The sequence below is a fragment of the Sminthopsis crassicaudata genome, chromosome 4 (assembly GCF_048593235.1).
Source record: "Sminthopsis crassicaudata isolate SCR6 chromosome 4, ASM4859323v1, whole genome shotgun sequence".
Lineage (NCBI taxonomy): Eukaryota > Metazoa > Chordata > Mammalia > Dasyuromorphia > Dasyuridae > Sminthopsis > Sminthopsis crassicaudata.
In genome coordinates this window covers 172,159,631-172,182,341 of record NC_133620.1, presented here as the reverse complement: position 1 = coordinate 172,182,341, position 22,711 = coordinate 172,159,631, and the positions used below count along the sequence as shown (strand labels likewise).

General features: G+C 34.1%; 1 protein-coding gene across 5 annotated transcripts in view; it reads right to left on the bottom strand.

Annotated features, from left to right (window-relative positions):
• Window positions 1-2,417: 2,417 nt before the first annotated feature.
• Window positions 2,418-22,711, bottom strand: part of ECHDC1 (ethylmalonyl-CoA decarboxylase 1) — a 49,234-nt gene continuing 28,940 nt past the window's right edge. For all 5 annotated transcript variants that reach the window (XM_074309901.1, XM_074309903.1, XM_074309900.1 and 2 more), the window contains one exon: window positions 2,418-2,975. In XM_074309901.1, coding sequence (XP_074166002.1) covers window positions 2,567-2,975 — 409 coding nt within the window. In that variant the 3' untranslated portion in view covers window positions 2,418-2,566. The remainder of the gene's footprint in view (window positions 2,976-22,711) is intronic.

Sequence of the window (22,711 nt, the reverse complement as noted above, 5' to 3'; positions counted from 1 at the left end):
ATATTAAATACTGGTTCTGTTATTTGACTACTTTTCACATTTTACTTCTCTGGTTTTTAGTTTCTACATCTATTAAGTGATATTGGAGTAGTTGATCTCAATTTGCTTCTTTCTGTGTCTGTGATCTTATGACCTTCACTCATAGGATTTCTGCCTAGATAGTATAGACTGGTTTGTTGTATCTCATTTGATGTGCCTTATTTCCATTACTGAATGATGCCCAATGACTTGGTGCCAGTGGAGACTTTTGGTGATTCCTTGTGCTCCAAACAATTACAGCATTTTCTGGATCAGACATGATCAAAGCACTGTGATGCACTATTTCATCTCCTTTAGGTTTCCTAGATTTGGAATGGACCTGCCTGCCTTGGTAGATTACTTTTTAGAAGATCTGGTGGGTCCTATCTGGATGAATTGATGTTGGTGAAAGTTAATCTAGATGTATCAGCATTCCCAACAGAATTAATACAGGTAAATATGATGGGTGTGGAATATTTGGATGCCAGCAAGATATTTGTTAGTGTTTCTCTTAATAGCACTGTGGAGAAGATGAAGATGTATAAGATGGCTTACAGTAAAAAATTGTCTGAAAATTGGTTATTGGGTCCCATATCAACCAAGAAAGAGGTTTTTCTCAGGCACTGTACCTGGAACATTTATCTTGACCTGAAGTATCAATTGCCATCTTTCTCCCTTTGATCAAATTCTGTTCAACATTTTCATAAATTAAATGGATAAAAGCATGGTACTGCCTTCATGTTGGAAGCACTGTGAAAATAATCACTGGTTATAGTCAAGGAGACCCAAGTTCAAATCTACCTCAAGACACCAACTCAAAAAAAAAAAAAAAAAAAAAAAAAAAAAAAAAGCAAGTCACTTAACTTGCTTGCCTCAATTTCTTCAACTATAAAATGGAGAAAATAATTATACCTACCTTTTTATGATTGTAAGAATCAAATGAAATATTTGTGCTTATTCAAAAGAAAAAAAGGAAGATAGCTAAAATATTGAATAACAAATTAAGATTTGAAAAGATCTTGACAAGTTAGGACAATGAGCCCCAAATTAAAACCAAAAATTTAAGGAGGAACAAATGCTAAAATCTATATTATGTTACAGGTTTTACTAGGTAAAAGTTCATATTAAAAAAGACCAAGGGGATTGATTACTGAGTTTAAGCAGTCAAATTTGACATGATAGAAAAAATATTTAAACTTGGCTTACATTGCATTAATAGGAAACTAAGTTTGACATGAAAGTTGTAGTCCTATTATAATCTACACTAAACAAGCCAAATAGAGTTCATTTCTGGGTGTCATTTTTAGGATGGGTATTGACAATTAGAAGCATTCAGAGGATGATGAGGAATTCAAAGCTATGCCATGCTATGCAAATACTAGTTGAAGGATCTGAGGAATTTCCATCATGGAGTTGTTTAAGTTTTAAAAAAAAAAAAAAAAGTTTATTAGGAGTGAGAATGGGAATATCATTAAATTTTTGAAAGGTAGTCAAAGGGAGTAGGGTAGGATTAGTTGGTTTAATATAACATGTAAGGTGGTATAAAAAAAGAACACTTGGTAAAATTTTGCAAACAAGTCAGATTACAACTCAATTTAGTGAAAACTTCCAAATTTTTCCAGAAATAACATGAGCTGCTAGAGCCTATTTTCCATTTTTGAGTGAATGAAAACTTGGTGTAGGATATACTCTAGCAGAGGTAGATAATACTCATTTATGGTTTGGGCTTAATCATCTGAGTTTTTCTTCCAATATAATTTTTAAGTTTATTCCTTGATTCTCTTACATGAAGGCTAAAGTTTTTAGTCTTGCATGTACTGTGATTAATTGAATAGACATTGATGTATTAACAAGCAAAAATACTCCAGTATGAAACTAGCATTTTATTTTTCAGTAAGTTGTCGGAGGTCTGTGTGTAAGTTGTAGAGATTTTTTTTTTTTTTTTTTTTTTTGGCTTATTAATCACTTGGTCATAGAAATAGAGCTAGAAAGGACCTTAAAGGCCAGCATGTTGAAGCTGAGGCAATGAAGGTGAAGCTGAGGGTTACAGAAGTCAGGTTTCTAATGGGATTTAGATTCTAATTCTAAAATTCAGCTTCCTATCTGTTCACAATGCTGATCTTTTTGACCAGATTTCTAAAAAGCATTATTCATGCCCCTTATTTGTTACACCAGTTATTAACCAATATGCCTCATCTAACAATTCCTTTGTAAAAACAAAACAAAAACCAAAACTAACAAAATCTAATTTTCCAATACAAACATAAGATATTTGGCACATATAGTAGCCAACCTATGAACACAATATTGATAGATAAAAAAGAATGAAAAATAGTCTTTAGTCTTCTGATCTTGGTTATTTAATGAAAAATAAAACAATTTTCTGACAACTTTCAAGATAAGTTTAAAATATACTTTTAATCAGATTAGAGTAACAAGTGATAATTTCCTCCCAGTACAGAAAAATTGCTACAACTTATGTTTAATACAATATAAATGTTATACACATTTTTAATGGGAAGTGTTTATAAAATATGGTCTCTACAAACTACTTGTTAAATTTTTTTTTTTTGGCAATAGCCTCCAAGTTAGCAGGTCCACCCCAAAGTGTGCTTAAAACATCTCTTTCGGTCTCTAATGCCTCTTCTAAAGCAAGTTCTCTCCCTGATGAAACCACAGTCTTCAAAGCTCTAATTACTTCTGGTGGACCACTGATAAATTGTTGTAGCCATCTTCGTGCTTCTTCTAAAGATTGACTTTCATCAGACGACTGTAGGATTTCATCAGCTATTCCTATTTTCAGGGCTATTGTAGAATCCAATTTGAGAGCTCCACTTAATACTTTAAGGGTTTGTCTGCTGCCAACAATTTCGATCAGTCGGGCAGCTCCACCCCAACTTGGAATTATGCCCATTTCTTTATGGACAAATCTGATCTCACTTGATGGAGTCATAAGTCTATAAAAGGGAGAAAATAAATGACTAATTAAATGTGTAAACCTAAATGTCTTTTCATTTTTTTAATTTTAAAAATATATTACTTTAAATTCTACCTTTGAATGAGTCATTCTTTTTTGCATTATATAGATGAAAGAGTCAAAAAAATTTAAGATTATGAAATCTGCTTTCACTAATTATGGATTCAGTATATACATCATATTTTATCCTAGAAATACAGTCCTTTTGAAAATAGTGCTAAATTTTTAAGAGCCTAATTTTTTTTTTTCAATGCTAAAGCTTTTGTGATTGCTGCATTATTTTCATTTACTTTTAAGAGTGTAATGGAGAAATGTAGAATAATTTTATAAATTTTTTGATTACACAAGGAATGTTAAGTATATATAAGAAGGGAAAACTAGCATTGTTACTAGTTAGGACACAAAAAACATGACCAATAGACCATATTTGTCCTTCCACCCCTACATTCACAATGACAGTATAATATGATTTCCACGAGCAGGAGTAAATCACATTTTGATAAGGAGCCGTTTAAAATATTTCTAAAATTTGAAGTTACTCAGGGAAGGAGAACAATAGGAAGAAAGTTATGCAAAAAAATAAAGAAACACTTGGAGATACTCATTTATGGGGAGTCTCTTCAATTTTGTTTCTGTACCCAGTGAACCCTTCATTTCTGTAGCAATCATCTTGATAGATACTGTAAACCAGAACTGTGGTTTTATCAGTGAATCTTACATGACTACCATATCATAAAGAAACACTTTGTCAGAAGAAAGACTTTTAAAACTTAAGTATATGATGCAGACAGTTTTAAAATCAAATCAACAGATATCTATTATATATTAGGAAGTGCTATGGATTTAAAAAAAAAAAAAAAAAAAGGGAAAATCTAGTCCCTGTCCTCAAAGACCTCAACTGTCTAATGGGGAAACATACACAAATAACATTGCACTAATGAGGCAAAGGATAAATTGACAATCTTGAAGGGAAGGCTTTTGGCAGAAGGTAAGGAATTTTAGCTTAAAAGGAAGTAAGGAAAATTGGGATTCACTATACTTTTCAGTACATTTTATGATTAAGAAAACATAGTTTATAGGAAACTGCAGAAGTTTGCCTTTTCCTAATTTTCAAAGAAATCTTTGAGACACATTTTGGCTATCAAAGTTTTTGCAGAAATGGGAAAGGCAGGTACATGGATTGGTAGCCCCTTTGGGAGAATAAGTTTCCTTTTTTTAAATTGGTAGCAACCTTACATCCTAAAATATTTAAACTTTAATCTTTATGAACCTTTGGAATTATAGGAACTCTGGCACTGATTTCTTTGATTTATATTTGTCAGGTCTGCTGCTTTGATTTTTATCATCCAATTTTCCACTTACTGAGATGGCAGAATCCACACATGGTGTTTTGCACCATCAGTAATGAAACTGGAGGGTGAGAATGAGACTTTTATTAATTTGATAAGCTGTATGGGGGATGACTTCCAGAAAGGAGAGGCTTGAGGCAGGGAGATCGCTAGGCAGCTAGTGCAATAGTCCAGGTAAGAAGTGATAAGAGGTGGAGCTAGCATGGTGGTAGTGTGAGATAGAGACCAAAGTAGATAAGGAGGGAGAGATCTACTGTTTGTCATCATTATATGCTTGTAACCTATATTTCTCCAGTTAATTGGAAAACTAAATTGAAAAAACAATAACACCAATGACCTGATTCACTAAATTAACAATCAGAAGAACTGAGAAACACCTCTAAACTTGGTAAATATCTGAGGCTCTCCTTTTGCTCTAAACACTCAAAACTGTCCCAAAATATCTTTGAAATAGATTTTCTTGTAGCAAAATAAGAGGAAATTGAAATGGCAATCTTTAAAGATAGAAAAGCATTAGGTTTTCTGAAATTAACTTGCCTTAGTATTCCTAACTTCTAATCACATGATGCTTTAATCCCATCACCAAAAACTACCTTTTCTCAGTTCCCCATTTAATCTAACAAATTCTTCCAATCTAGGAACTTAAAATAGTGAATTCAGCCACCTACAAGAATAGGAACTTTGTCTTAAACAGCTGTGAATGCCCAGCTCAGTATTAAAACTGCCATTCACAAAGAAAAATAGCTATGAAAACCATTTCAAAATTAATTTTTCCTTTTTTTGTCTTCCTGTTTCCAGAATGATATCATACTTCCTGTTCAGAAAGATGAAGGGAGACATTACTTTAATGTAAAAGCAGAAATGATATAACCTGGCTTACTAGTTGATTTTTTAAAAAATTAAATAATAATGGAAATGAAAGACCTAAGTGATAATTTTTTAAAAATAGGATTCATGAGAGCATTTTTAAAAATAGCTTACTGTTCTAAATCACTTAAAAGATTATCCTTATATAATATGGCATCCTTATATAATACAAATTAGTGAGGCTTAATAGTCTTGAACATTTTATCGAGTTCATTAAATCTAGCCTTCACTATTGTAGCAGAGTCTGCAATCGACAACTACAGGCAGATGCAACAAAGAAATACATAGTGATATGCCAATTAGGACAATCACATGGATTATGATAAACACAATGAAAGTTGTAGATTTTAAATTGTAGAACAAGAAATGATTCTCATCTGTAATTCAAGGTACTCATAGAAAGACGAATATTGTTTTAATTATTTGCTAATGGTTAAGATGAATTTCTTTGCCCTCTGATATTTTCCATTTTTGCAAGCTTTTGTGAACTAAACCTGAATATAGAGATGAAATAATTTAAAATTTTTAAAAAACAGTCTGTCTAGACAACTTGAATATTTGTCCATTACAACTGCTTAAAGCTTGTCTCAGACACTTAACTAGCTGTATGACCATAGACAATATACTTAACCCTGTTTATTTCAGTTCTTCATCCATCAAATGAGGCCAAGAAAACCCTAAATAGGGTCAAGAATCAGAGACAATTGAAAGACTGAATAACAAATTACTAAGTTTCTTTTTAAAACAGCATCATTGCTGATTTTTTTTTTTTTTTTTTTTTTTTGGAATAGCTTGATTCTAAAAACAACTGAGGTAAAAGTGTTCCTTTTAGGGGCAGTTAGGTAGCACAGTGAATAGAGCACCCACCCTGAAGTCAGGAGGACCTGAGTTCAAATCTGATCTCAGACACTTACTACTTCCTAGCTGTGTGACCCTGGGCAAGTCACTTAACCCCAACTGCCTCAGCAAAAAAAAAAAAAAAAAAAAAAAAGTGGAATAAGGAGTCTAACTTTTTGATTTAAAAATGTGCAGATGTAACATTTTGAATAACATTTGTCTTGGAAAAAAAATCACTGAGGAGATTGGACTCTTTAATATATGAAATATCTTGCACATGGAATAAATGAATGTAAGAGATGGAAGAAGCCATATGGAACACCTCATCCAATTCTCTTAAATTTTAATGATATGAAATTGAAGCCCAGATTGATATCATAATTTGCCCAAGGTCATATAAGCTATAAAAAGTGTATAAAAGTATATGAGCTAGACTGGAGCCCTGAGCATTCTCTTGATCTAGTCCTTTTTTTAAGTTTGCAGCATTTATAATAAATTATGGATAATTTTTTTGAGGGGAAAAATGGTGTCAAACAGTGACTTTTTCCTGCCTTTTTTTTTTTTTTTGGGGGGGGGGAGATTAATTAGATGCTAGGTGTCCAGCTTTTATTCTTAATTGCCACATTTACTTTTTATAAACTCCCTCAATGCCTTTTGGAATTTAGGTGTATTAGAAATCCTATTTTTAAAAAAAATCAACATATTTAAAATCATGATTTGCTGATATGGGGAAAGGAATATTTCTGCATTGCCTTACTATACTAATCAAGATTTAATTTGGATGCATTCATTTTTTATTTTAAAATTTATTTTTAGGTATGTGTATATGTGTGTATATATATATATATATATATATACACACACACACTAAAACACATATGAACATTTTTTTAAAAACATCTTTCCACATGAATCATTTATTACATGTGGCAGGCACTGTGTACTAGACCTTACAAAGAAAAATAAAAAAATTCCTATTCTCAAATACCTCGCATTATATTTGTGTGAAAAGAACACTAACATAATAGCTATATATAAGAACAAATAAAATATAAGATAATTTTTGATAGGGAAGGTCAAGCCTTATGTAAGAGGTAGTGCTAGATCTGAGTACTGAATGAAGCTAAAGATTTGTGGGGTGGAAATGAGACAATATATTTCTTCTATGGGAAACAGGCAATTCAGTGTCATGATGGCAGGCATTGGATTGTTGTGTGAGGAAATAGAATTAAGTCAATTTGAATTGTAGAGAGTATCAAGGATATCAAATTATAATTATTGAGCCTAGAAAGGTTCTAGTGGAGTCAGACTGAAGCACCTTAAATGCCAAACTTGGGGATTTGTATGTCATCATAAAGATAACTGAGAATATTTGTAGCTTGAGTAGGGAGCAACATATTTGTGCTTTAGGAAAACCAACCTGGCAGCTCTTAAGATTGTATGGTACTGGGAGATGACTGCAAACAAGGAGATCAGATAGGCAACTTGCAGCTAATCTGAGGAACTCAGTCACAGAGGTGGTTGTGTGAGTGGAAAAAGGATAGATTTTAGAAAGAGTGTGGAACAAAATGATTAGATGGAAGAGGGGGGAAGGCTGGAGGGAAGAAAAGCTGAAGACAAAATAGCAAAGTCAACCAAAGCAGAGGGTTTAGAGTAGAAAGAGAAATAATGAGTTCTGTTTAATCTCTAAATTATCTCTAAATCTCTAAAAGGTACAGTGATTATCCAAAATTCTTAACTTTAACCTTAGCATAATTTGTGGATTATAACTAGGAATGTTTCTCTGAATTCTTACAGGTATACTACCTAATCTTGATTTTATAAAGTTGCATGACAACTATAGTTATATACATATATAATTACATATAATTATACTATAGTTTATTATTATTTTAACAAGTAGAAAGAATCTTCCAGCTATACACTAGTTCTGAAATTAGTAGTTTAAATTTATTACGCCATATTGAAGGAAAGAGGTTTGTTGAAGAGGTCAGATAAATTTTGCACAAGCTAATTTGTCTGTGCCACTACTTATAGGTAGACAGAACCATCTAGAATTGTTGAAATGGAAATCTTGCATAGTAAAAGGAGACTGGGATGAGAGAGAGGGAGAGGATCCCCTTATATAGTGGGGATCCTTCTGTTGAAAGGGAAAGTGAAGGAGATGTGGAAAAATTGGAGATTTTAGGGGAGGGAAAGGATAAAATGTTTGACAGCATACACAGTCCTTGGCTAGTTGCTGCCAGGGGGTGAGGAGGGTGGATATGACATTTGTGCAAAATAGTGATTCTTTTTATAGATTAATCACAGGAGAACATTTCAGCCTTTGTAATGAAGGATGAGAAGTAGGTAACTTAGAATATAAAACCATGGCATATAATTCTAAAGCTTTTATATAATTATACTACCTTGTCAAGATCTATACAAAACCATAATAGATACTGCTTAAAAAGATTTTTTTATTGCTACCTTATATTTTTTACATTACCCTACATGTGCCCTTGTGTTCAACCCACTCTCTTAGAAAGCCATTTCTTCCTCAGTGTTCATATCTTTAAAATGAGGGATAATATACTATAACCAAATCAACTACCCAGCAAAATTAAGCACTGTGTTTCAGGGGAAAAGATGGCATTCAATGAAATAGGGAATTTTTGATAATTTTTGATGACAAGACAAACATAAAAAGGTAAAAAGGGAAGACTAAACCACATAAAGAGTAGAAGATTAGGGGAGAAAACGTAGCAACATGGTTTAGAAATGGCCAGAAAGTGATGTGGAGGCCTGATTTCATGTAAGTTAAAGCTAAAAATCTCACCTGTCAGAACTCACCATTCAAGGGACAGAGCAGGTTCCCATGAGAGAAATGAAGATGGCCAGAGTATATGTGTAGCATAGTTTGGAAATGGGCAATGAAATTTTGTATACTGTACATACACACATACAGAGAAGATCAAGTGGAGCTAGGCTATTTGGAGACCCCACCACAAAAATAACTGCTATTTCTGAGACTAAAAGAATAGGAAATCTTCAGAGAACTCAGTAGGGCCTTACAGACTAAATCACCACACATTTTAAAAGGCTTAATATTTTGGACAGCCTGCATAGTAGATACAAGGACAGACTTGGGGAAAAGACCTGGATCAAGCCCTTCCTCTGACACAAATTGGCTATGTTACCCTACATAAGTTACTTTACCACACACAGGGAATACAAAGTATAATACACTGCAGAAATTTCCTTTCCAGGGAGTTCTCTACACATTAGATTTAAAAAACCCTAAAACCCCTCAAATTCTTGATTTATCTTTATCATGTTTTATATGTGTGTAAATACTTATGTACATTAATCAGAAACATACACAAACATCTTTCTAGAATATAACTATGCAGTCTGTTATAGGATATATTTTAAAGAAAAAATGAAAAGCAAAATTTAAGTATCTTAAATCATTTTCTTGAGTTTTGGACTTATAGATTTTAATTACTATAATATAACAAAAGGCATAACTAATGGGGAGTGATGGCAATAATCATTAAAAATGACAGTAGCAAGTATGGTTTAGGTACAATGTCTTCAATTAGAAATTATGAAGAACCAGCTATTAATGGGGAACTATCTTTGAATTTTATATAGAACATCTTTATATAGAACATCCTTGACAATAGTAAACATATCTCCCTGTTTCAGATCTCAATAGATGGTGAATATAAAGCTGGCCTTGTACTACTAGACATTTTTTACAAATAAGTTTGATGATTATATTGAAGATGTGTTATATGCCTTAATTAGACCTGCAGTTGACACAAAACTTCATAGAGAAAAAAAAAACTTTTAAATAACAGAATCATATTTGCAGAATATATGAGTATTAGGTCAAAATTGACAATAAAATTGCACAGGTATTCAATAAACATTTATATTCAATATATTTACTATGATGTACTTGCTATTCAATTCACTTAATATTCAATGCATTGTACTAGGAATGAAAAAAATACCACTGTATACAGTTTTATAATGTTTTATAATTTAAAAAAAAACATACAGTGCTTCATAAGATAAACAGGGCACAGTATTATCTTCATTTTAGAAAGAAGAAAAGTTTAATGAGGTTAATGCTTATAACATAGTTGACAAAGCCAAGACTAAACCTAGGTGTGGGCTTCTATTGTCTAACTTAATTCTTTTTATTACATCATGTTACTTTTCAGATTAATACAAAGTATTGCATTTAGGAGAAAAAACTATCTACAGAACATGTTATATGGTTAAAAATTAAAATCTGAGGATAAATTTATACAAATTCCATGTTAAAATAATACATTTTCTCAGAATTATCTAGCCTATATTGTTAAATGTGCCTCTAGCCTATTTCATTAAATAAGTCTTTCCAAGGAGCTCTATTTTCAGGCCACCTGCCTGTTGTGTCTTTGGAGATCTATGTCATCTCTGGAAAAAGGCCATTTGGCTTTTAGACTCAGGAAACGCTGCAGGGACTATTCCGAAATTCCTCCCAGGATCAGACCCACCTCAAAGTACCAGCTCCTAATTCTTGTCTAGACTTGGCCAAGTCATAACTTCACCTGTCTTGCTACCTGTGAGGTATGTGCTTTCTAGGCCTTCACATTCACATAAGACATAAGATCACCACCTGCTACAAGATTGGGTCTGAAGGAAAGGACCTTGAAGTATCTGCCCCCCCTCAAAAGACCTTTCTCAAGCCACCAATTCTCTACCTTAACATATTTTATAATGATTAGTTTAAATCTATCCCCAAATTCTTCGCAGTCCAGTGATTTCAAACTCCTGGATATCAAACAAAGACCATCTACCATTGCTAATTCCCTTACTCTTATCTTGCAAATCCCACTCTTAAATCTGTGACCCTTTCACTATATCCTCTGTAATGACTGCTCTATAATTAACAAACTTGCTTTCATATTAAACTATTTCCTAATGATATGACATCCTTGGCAACCCTTTACATGCCAGTGGTATTTTCACTCATAACTACCAATTTATGAGTTATGTTGGGGGAATTGGATTACTCTTAGTTTCTCACAGCCATTTCTAGACTTTCTACTATCAGTCAGTAATCTCTCCTTCTTTGGGATTTATTTAATCCAAACACAACACCCACTCTATTTCAGAGGCTATTTATATAACAATTCCCCTAGGATATTCTCCTTCCTTTCTCAATGAGTTAAGTGCCAGACTCCAAGGATCTCTTCCCTTCCAACTCTTGCCTTCACACTAGGGGAATTTAAATGTATATACTTATATGCCCTTAATCCAACTTGCTAGTTCCTTAAACCTACTTAATTTCTAAATCTATTACTTTACTCTACCTTCAAGGTCATATCCTTGAAATTGCTATCACTCACAAGTGTTCCTCCTCCATGTTCACCAAGTTTGAAATTCCTTTTGTTTGATTCTTTATCATTCCATCTTTCCCTTTACCTTGCTTAACTTTGCTCTTTGTCCTCACTGGGGAGAGAGAAAAAGGGGGAGGGGGAAGGAGGAAAGGAGAGAGTTTTTACAAATAAGTCTGAATAGGCTTTTTTTTTTTTTTTTTTTTTTTTGGTCAAAACTAGGCAGGGCTGTCTTGAACCACAGGATCACTAACTGAGGAGGAAAGTACCTGGTTAAAGAACCTTCTATGGGTTCAAGGCTTATAGTATTTTGTAATCTTTGGGCATATGCAAGAGAAAAGCATCATCCTACACTCTGATACTAGTATTAAGACAAGGTAATGAACCGTTAATTGATTGTATTAATGGGCTGCATCTCCTAGGAGCTATTAGGAAACACTGCTGATCCAGGGTTTCTGGAGGGGTTTAAGTACTATCTCATTCATCTGCTAGCTCAGCATGTGGGACCACAGTAATTATCTGGACCTAAAAGTACAACTAAATGATTGATTGGAGAATGGAAGATGGTTTGGATCTTTACCAAAAAGGTCAGAAGTTAATCATGGAAAAGTGAGAAAGCTGAAGCTAATGTAACTGACACTTAGCCAAAAGCCTCAGTCACCTCGTTTGCTAGGGAATAGATTTTGAAATCACTCGCTTGGCTTGCACTCAGCTAAAACATACATAGATGGAAATCATCAATACAAAGACAAAATAAATCTGGCTGAGAATGAGATGGGAATTTTAAGGAAAAGGAAGGGAAGGGAAGGGAATTTTAAGGAAAAGGAAGGGAAGGAAAGGAAAGATCAGAGGTAATCAGAAACTGAAAGAGAAACTTGGGGTGGGGATTGACAAAAGAATCATTGTACCATATTTAATCACTTAGGAGAAATGATTTGGAACTTTAGGTAAGAGGCAATTAAAACAAGTAAAGTTCTAAAACACTGAGGCTTCAGAGAGGTTGAGATCCTGGTTATGAAAACAGTAGTAGGAAATATAGGAGTATCATTAAAAGAGTTCTGTTGCCAACATTTACATTGTATTTTCAGGTTTGCAAACTGCTTTATTTATAAATTATATGTATGTGGTATTTGATTATTATGACAACCCTAAGAGTTAACTGCCATTGTGATCCCCATTTTTACAGATGAACTAGATGATTAAAGGATTTACCCAGGGTCACATGCCTAAATAGTGTCTGGGGTAGGATTTGAACGGAGGTCTTTCTGACTTCACTAAACCACTATTACCCAGTGACAGTCCTTGACAAAGATAAATTTTTTTTATGTTTTAAAGAAGCATCTATGCTGTCTTAGCATCAGTGTGATAGTTGTTTCTCTTCCCCCATTTCTTCTAGTTAAATCATATAATGTGGCCTGGAATAGGAAAATCTCTGCAAACACAGATTATTGCACTACAATTTGTTCAGGGATGTAGTAAAGTTTCAACAGTAAGGTGACTGGAATGTTATGGAAAGGGAAAAACTGCTATTCACAGTGTAGGAAATACTCTCCATTGTATTTACTTCCGTGGAAGAAGCTAGGAGTTGGACAGAGGAGTATGAGTAGTTACAGATCTGAGAAACAGATTGCTGATGTATGGCATATTGAGGTAAACATGGAATCTAGCTTTGATTTGGAGATAGCAGAATATAAACAGAGTGAATAGATGGTGTAGTGGAAGGCATAATGTATTATTAGTTAATGTGAGTAGATTCACTGTAATGCAGGAGAGTAGGAGAAGCTAGGAGGGACAACAGTAGTAAAGCTGAAGTGATGAGGTTAGTGGTAGTGAAGAGGTGTGAGAATTGGGTTGGGAATCCCCTCTGGTCTGTGCAGGTCCAATGGGGAAGAATTGGAAAGAATTTGCAAACCCGAAATCTGTTTGTGGCAAGAAAAGGGAAGTTTATAGGTTGCTAAGAAGAAGCTCTCTTAGGGGGCAAAACTCCTCATTAGGAATTTGGCAAAGGTGTGTTTAACAGACCCCTGGTGGTAAGGCAAATGTTGGCTGGGGCTGGGAGCTGTTTGGGCTAATCAGAGATCTCCAATTGAATAAAATCACTTAACTAGGAGTTTGAAGGCTTCAGAGTTTAGGAATTTCCTGAAGAGGATCCAGGCCACCCCAAAAGATCTGTTTCAATGGAGATCTCCAATTGATTGAAATCACTTAACTTGGGAGTTGTAGGCCTTTCCCAGGGGAGAGCCTGAGTCCCCCAATCTCCCTTCTTTTACAGATTAAAGGGGACACAATTTCAGGGTTTATCCCTATCAGAAGTACTAGTTTATCTTCTTTCTCTGTTCCTCAACATCATGATGTTAGGCATGGTGTCCAAGATATATTTTCTTCTGTTTTTTGTTTTATTTGGTTTTATTAGATTGGTGAGGATTTATGACTTGGGTACTCAGCTCTCACTGAGTACATTCTAGTGTAAAATCAAGAAATGGTGACAGTTATAAGAACAGTACAGGATAATATTACTTATTGTTAGGGAAGATTGCTTCTAATTTCTTAGTCTTAATAGAAGCACGCCAAGTTCTAACAGAAGCACGATGAGTTATTTCATTAGATGAATGATATTGTCTTTATAAGGTAAAGTAATCATGTATCACATCAAGGCAGTGAACATATAGAGAGAAGGTAAGAAAGGATTGAATCTATTTTTACACACTAGTGACATAACATCCATTTGGCATTATGTGAAAGGCTGTGATAAATGCCAGCAAACTGAAGCCCCAGTGAAAGCCCCTGCCAGTTTCCTCACAAATAATTCTGAACAGGACTAGATTTCATAATAAATCTGCCATCTTCCCTTGGTTACACTGCCATGCTAGTATAGGAATTTTTTTTTCTTTTTTTAAAGACTGAACTTAATAGATTATATTATGCTTCAAATGACATTAGAAGAATTAAAATGCATATTAATGGTCAACTGGTAGTTAAGACAAAATGACTACCAGGCTAGATTTGACAAAATCCTGTATAGAAAGTTTCTATAGGGAAGCTGGATGAAATCAAAGTCTTCCTAAGTGAGGTACAATTAAAAGAGTCTGTAGCAATGTTTCTACAAGGCCTAGTGGTAAGGAAAAAGCACATTTAAACAAAAAATTGGAATGTATTAGAAAATACATTAGAAAATTTGGGATATACTGGTATGAGTAAAAGGTTTTTGCTCAGCTTCACTGTCATATTTGGGTATTTGTAGACTAGATTCACTTTATGTACTAGTTCTTGTTAATAGTCTGGCTGATTCTTTTTTATGTTCTTTTTGCCATTGTCCACTCTCCTCAATCACACATCAGGTTATAGAGAGAACATGAAAAAAGGGAGTTTCAAAAGATTTTAAATGGCAGCTAGGATAAGGATATTGCTACTATCAAATAACATGATCCATGGATCAGACATGAAGATAGGTGGAGGATATACTTGCACTGTTAAACATTTGCTGATTAATTATTTTTACAAATACGTTTAAAGTTCAAGAAGGCATGAAAATGCCAGGAAATACGCAGCATTTTTCAAGAATATGAACAGGAAGTTTTCAAGAGAAGAAACCCAAGGTATCAATCACTAATAAAAAGAGAAAAGCAAATCAAAACAACTCCAATATTATATGTCACAATCACGAATTGACAAACATGGAAAAAAAGGAAAATTACAGATGTTAGAGGGTCTATGGGGAAGACCTGTCCACTAATGGTGGAGCTGCAAATTGGTACAATTATTGCATAAAATAACTTAGAAATACATCCTTAAACAACTAAAGTGAGCAAATTCTTTGAGTCATGATATCACTGCTAGATAGATACTATAATGAGATTAAAGAAAGTGAAAAGGATTCATATGTATAACATTTATAGCAGTACTTTTTTTTGTAGCAAAGAACTAGAAACAAGGGAGGTACAGAATACAGCAAAAGTACTGGCAGCTAGGTGATGTAGTGGAAAGATTGTTGGACCTATACTCAAAATACTCAAGTTCAAAATCTGCCTCAGATACTTACTTAGCTCTATTATGTAAGTCTGATTAAATCACTTAACCTTTCATATCTCTAGTTTCTTATTTTTGTTTTTGTTTGTTTTTTGAAGCAATTGGTGTTAAGTGACTTGCCCAAGCTAGGACATATTAGGTGTCTGACACCAGATCCTGAATTCAGGTCTGGCTCTCTATCCACTGTGTCATCTAGCTTCTCTCCACACACACCCTCCCCCTCTGAAAAAAAAAAAAGGTATAAAAGTAATAGGATCTCCATTATAGGGTTGTTGTGGAGCTCACATGAATCAACATATGTAATGCACTATGCAAATCTTAAAGCAAAACTAACTATTATTACTATGTAATATATAATACTTATTATACATATGGAAAAAAAAATCTGGGAAGACTTTTATAAAACTAATGAAGACTGAAATGGACAGAAGTAAGTCAATTACCTAGACAAAGACCACAGTATTATAATGGAAATCAACTTTGAAAATCCTAATGATTAATGATCAATCATAACTCTAGATCACTGATGATGAAATACCTGCTGTATGTTTTTAGGCACAAACATCACAACACAAATTTATTTTGCTTTACAACTTTTGTTACAAGGGTATTATTATTTCACTTTTATTTGTGAGTGAAACATTTAAAAAACACATAGAAAAGAACATTAGGAAGTTTAAAGGGGAACATAGACAAGTAGGTTAATGTTGGTGCATGACAGTTAAATTTAATAGTAAGAGGGATGGGACCAATGATTTCACAAGTATAAGAAAGGTAAAGAAACTCCAGATAGGAATACAGTCAGCCCCTTTTCTTCAACCTGGCTTTAGAAAGCTACCTAGGGCATTGAAGGGTCATATAGCCAGTATATGTCAAATATAGGAAATCAGTGCAGGTCTTCTGGTAATCTTTATGTATGGAAATATTATGCATTTAATGATTTTCTAATTCATGATGATATTTTTTAAAAAAGGTTGATTTTTTTTTTTTTTTTTTAAAGGCCTGGAGAAATTATGGCTTTGTTTCCTATTTGGAAGAACTGGAGAGGGTACTTAAATAGAAAGGGTGTTAACAACAGGTTTAAGCAAACAAAAAGGGCTATAGCTTTGGAGATATTTCCTGTATGAAGAATGAAGAAAAGGAGGTATTTAAAATAAACTCCCAAAATATTTAGTACTAATATTCAAATTGTCTAGCCATTCTGTCTTCTGAGTGATTTATGTCTTAGTGTGTGGAGAAGAGGGAGTTAATAGCTAGCTAGGTAAGGCTTTAGAATGCTTGCACCTCAGTTATGGTGGTATAGGTTTTTCCCATTATTTTCTTCTGTGTTTGTCTTGTAGCACTAAATACAGAATCTCTAGAGAATGGAATAAAGAGGTTTTCTGGTACCTCTGTATTGTGCTGAGAATGAGGATGTGGTCCAAAGTCAATCCCTCTACTGATTTTGTCAATAAAGGGAATACATAAGTGATGTCTAAACAATGATGATATATCTTGAAAATATATTCTATTAGGTATCTGATCTTCAGCAGGGAAGTTCTTTCCCCCATCACTGAGCAAGGCTGCCAAGCAGTGGCTGTGTACTTTATGTGATAAGAAGTACTATATTCCACACTACCTCCTCTAATTAAAAAGAGAAAAGAAAAAGGGTGGGGGGAGATTAGATTCTTATGTAAAATAAGTGCATATAAAAATTCTATAGAAAGAACTATGAATGAATGAAGATTTTAATTTTTTTTTTTTTTTTTTGTCATTTGCTTTCCCTTTCTTGAGGTTTTTCCCTTTTGTTCCAATTTTTTCTTTCATGATTAATGTGGAAAAATTGAAATTCTAAAAATCTTACAAAAATGAATGCTGAAAACTATCTTTACATGTAATTAGAAAAATAAATTACTACTGAAATAAAAATTTAAAAAAATTTTTTTTTTGAAAATGTATAATAAAAAACTTTTGTAATGGTCATGTAACTTAACATTCAAAATAATGTATACAATTGTACTGATTTTATGAAATGTGAATATGCAAAAAGCTAAAATACTAACAATTATTTAAACATGAAGGTTTTAAGCTGGAAGATAGGCCTCTGGTTAAAATAAATAACATTATTTTGAAAAAATAAAATATATTATTTTTGTTCCACACAATGCCCCCTCTGTTTTATATTATCTCAGTTGCCATTTTAGGGAATAAAAGCTCAACTTTATAGAGCACTTAAGATTTACAAAGTGTTTTCTCATAATAATTCCATGCACTATCTAGAATAAGTATTTTATAGGTAAAGAAATTGAACCTTGGTTCACTTGTCCAGTTTTGATTAAAAAGTATTATGGTCAGGATTTAAATAAAGGCCATTGGATTCTAAAATTGGAATATATTATTATGCCTCTAAGTTTCTAAAAGATGTGTGACCTTCCCCCATAGGAAAACCGAGGCACAATAGGATCACACACCTGGGAAAGCTTCCTATCTCGATATTTGAAAGAAGTTCATATCTTCTGATCTGAAATATTACCTCCCTATACCTTCTATAAACTTGTCCTGATTTCCTAAAATCTTTTGAGTCCATAATACATAGTTATAAAGTATGACTTGGATATGAATCTAGCACAGTGTCAGAATTTGGTGATTACAGATGTTAAAGATTATGGATTAGGCAGAACCACAAAGGGAAATAACTGTTGTCTCCATGGAGACAAATTTCCCTTTTATGCCTGAATTTTACTGGTTAGCCACTACTACTGGTGGCTGGCTTACAAATAATATCATCACAGATGTCTTGCCATTCATTGAATTTTCTTTGCCAATGCGAGCCAAAATGAGGCTTCCTCAAACAGAATAAGTTCTGCACCTATCCATCCCTAGGATAAGCAAGAATATGAGATATCAACTAATCTTCAAACTAAATTTACATATCATGTTAGGTAAAATCAAAACTAACTGCCAACTGAACTTATTTAATGCTATATAGGACTGAGTGACCAGTATGTGTTCATTTCCAAAGTATGTCCTAGACTAAAAGCCAGAATAAGCTATCACAATCTAGGATGTCACCATACTTTTGTAGATCCTTAGTCCACCATTCAAGCCTTTTTAGGCTCTTTACCTTTGGTGTCCAACTGCCACCTAATTCTCTCACCTGTGGCTCCAAGAAACCATAGCATGTGCAGTAGTTTCACTCCTGTAAAACCATCTCAGAAAGAAGGCTAACCCAGGTCAAGGCAGGCCTCAAAACTATCAGTGAGTTAAGGGAAGGGTATCTACCCTAATCATGTGAAGATTTTCTTGGTGGAATAGGCAGATGTGAACAGTTTTTTCAACAGGCCATGAAAGCAGCAAAAGCAAGTGCTATGGGGCACTTAGAGCTTGATTAGACATGGTAAATGCCAACGTTATCCCAAAGTCATTGGAATAATTTTGACTTTTGTCTTAAATGTCTTTTTAAGACAGAGTGAGGCCAACAAATAGGGCAATTTTGCCTTACTTAAATCCAATCTCTGAGCAGGTCAGAAGACATCATCCATACTATTTTACCACCTTACATTTTTACTATTTCATTATTGTACTCCTATTTAAAGTCTAGCGATGACAAGCAAGTGTTGAAGCGGCAGGTACAGATACACTGGGAGCTATAGTCACAACCCTACAAACAGGCAGCCCTCTGGGAATTGGAGTAGCCTTTTTTAAGGACCACACTGCTTATCTTCTGATAGAAGGGGCGAGAAAAAGTGCCCTTAAAATTGTCTGTTTCATTTTACCTAACCCTGGCCTACCTGCTGCTATAGGTAAGGATCCTATCCTGTAGTTAAAATACAAAAATGTATAAAAACTTTTGCAAAGATGATTCTACTAACCACTGACTGGTACATGGAATATGTGTATGCTTATGGACAAAAATAAAACCAATAGACTTAAAAGGCAAAAAGCTTTAAATGTGAGAGAACTCAGCAGGTATTGCATCCAAATAACAGCCATTGAGTTAAACAAGGCTGACATATGAACTACAGCTTACTGAACTTAGAGCTGAAAACATTTTTCTGGAATAACCTGAATGATGGGGACCTTGAGAACCTGTGTAGGTTTTGCGATAAAATCTAATCTAGTCAACAATCTTGTATGCCTCACAAAGTACAGACTAGAAAGTGCCACACAAACATCATCAGTGTGTATGCTCCCACCATTACAAAGCTTGAAGAGATCAAAGAAAAATTTATGAAGGTGGGAAAGACCCTCATCATCAATGGCTGAAAGAGGACAAGCCTGTATTTCTGGGTGACTTTAATACCAGAATAGCACAGACTACCAGATGTGAGAGGTAGTCCTTGGGAGAAGGGAGTCAGAAAAAGCAACTACAATGGTTGTTTCCTACTGAAAACGTGTGTGTCTCCTGGCTAGCTCACCACCAACACTTATCTATTTACCTAAATGGAATAAAACTTTGTGGATGCAACCTTTCACACTGGCATTTAAAAGATTATGTGATTGTAAGGAGAAGAAACAAACAGGATGCGAGAGTTCTGTAGGCAATCTGAGACACAGTGCTGGATTCATCATAAGACTTATCCCTTCCAAGCTAAACATTCGAATTCCACAAAAATAGCAACCCTAAGGCAAGATGACTATCCAAAGAATCAATGTCAAGAAATTAGAGCACTTCTCCCTGGAACAGTTTATTGCTTATTTGGAGGGAAAGCTGAGCCAAAACATTAACAACAGTGGAACAGAAAAGTCGTGGGCAGCTTACAGGGAGTTGATATGCAACACTACATTTACTCATCTGAGCTAGAACATTTGCAAACATAAGGATTGGTTTGATGAAAATGATGGCGAAATCCAGCAGCTACTAAGTGAAAAATGAGAACTTTACAGGTTTTACCTGAAGAATAGTTTGTCCATCTCTAAAAAGATGCCATTTAACTTCATCAACAATAAAATGCAAGGGAAGCTTAGAGAGATGAAGAATTCTTGGCTTAGTAAGAAGGCAGATGAAATTAAGTTTTACACTGATAGTAACAACACAAAGTGCTTCTATGATGCCCTAAAAACTATTTATGGGCTATGACATATATGTTGCATCACAACTACTCAGCACTGATGGAACCATACCAATCAGTGGTAAGGTCATAATTCTAAAGAGAAAGGCTGAACACTTGCATAGTATTCTCAACAGATCATCATCAATCAATGCTGAAGCCACTGATCATATACATTACATTGAAATCAATCCCTCTCTAACCAAATTTGTAATTAAAGATGAGGTTTGAATGCCATTAGGTTCTTCCCATGTGAGCAAATGCATGATGCTGATTCCATTCTAATCAAGATTTATAAGGCAGGGGCCACTGCTCATATAAAAACTTACTGAAGTCTTTTGGGTTATATGGCAAGAGAAAGTTATTCCCCCAGGAAATCAAGGATGCTTCCACTATCCATCTCTATAAAGAAAAAGGAAATTGGTTGTATTGTGATAATCATAGAGGAGTCTTTCTCTTAGTCACAGCTGGTAAGATTCTTGCCAGTGTCCTCTTTAATATGTTGATCTTTCACCTAGAAAATGGTCATCTCCCTGAAAGCCAATTTGACTTCTGAAAGGGCTGGAGAATGACTGATAAACTGTTTGCTGCCCAACTCCACAAGAAATGGCAAGAGCAGAACAAAGATCTGTATACAATGTTTGTCAATCTGGCCAAGGCTTCTGACATTGTTGATCATAAAAGCTTGTGGAAGATAACATAAAAATTTGATTGCCCAAAGAAGTTGATCAGTATTGTATACCACATTTATGTAATGGCATTATTAAATGGAATCTGGAGAAAGGATGATGCTCTCACATTTTCCCAGTCATTAATGGAGCAAAGCAGGGCTGTGTGGTTATTAACATGCTATTTAACATGATGTTTTTAATAATGCTCTATAATAATAATGACAAATATTAATGACAAAGAAAACAGCACCAAGGTGTTTTTTTTTGTTTTGTTTTGTTTTTTTCCATATGACTGTGCACTCAATGCACCTCTGAAGCTGAAATGCAATAAAATGTGGATCAATTCTCTGTACTAATTTTGGCTTAACAAAAAAACAAAAAAAGTAAATCCCTTTACCAGCCAACACCAAACTATCCAAATATGAAACCAACAGCTATAGCAAATGGAGAAATTCTGAATATTATAGATAAATTCACTTGGCAGTATAGTTTCTACAGATGTACACACAGACAATGAAGTTGACTCACACGGTGCCAGAGCTAGCTCAATTTATGGGAGAGTCCAAAGGAAAGTGGGAGAGAAAAGATATTAAACTGCCTACCAAATCAATGGTCTACAGAGCTATTGTGCTGATCTCATTATTATATGCCTGTGAAACCTTGATAGTTTAGCAGAGCCATGCCAGAAAACTCATTTCCATTTGAATTATGTTAGAAAGATTCTGAAGATCTTTTGACAAAATAAAGTACCACACCAAGGTTCTTTCTCCAGCTAAACTGCCAAGCATTCAAACTACTACAGTTATGTAACTCCAATAGGCTGGCCATCTTGTTTGCATGCCAAATGTACATTTACTTAAAAGATTATTTTATGGAGAACTTATGCAATGAATGTGCTTACATAAAAGTCAGGAGAAATAATAAAAGGACACTTTCAAGATTTCTCTAAAGAACTTTGAAATTGATTATGTGATATAAGAGACATAGGTATAAGACCATCCAGCATGGTATGCTTATGTCAAATAAGGTGCTGTGCTCAATGAGTAAAGCAATATTGTAGTAGCTCAATAGAAATGTAAGATAAACAAATTTAGTAGCATCTCCACTCCAAATGTTCATATGGTCTATTTGAGCCTGACCTGAGCAATCTAAGCTCATATTTGTCTAATTATCCACAACCAGACACATTGTATGCTGACATTAACATGATGATGTGATTTTGGTCCACTTCAAAAATGAAAACAACCATTATTCAGCCCTAAGGGATTCTTCATATATGGTTTAATGGCATATTTTTTGAGTTTGTTCTATAACACTTTCCCAGGTCTGAACAGATGTATATTCTTACCCAACTTCTTTGTCTCCCTAAAATAAACGTTTAAGTTATTTACCATGAAATATAATAGTACTGAGAAAACCCAGAAGTCCCAGCATACATTATTCTTATTAGTAAGATGTTTGTTTCTGCTAATTTTTATCTTATTTTACTTCTCTATAAGTTATGGTGTATATCTTATTTGTACAATATAATTGGCCTGGAAATTGGTCTTCACATCTTTAT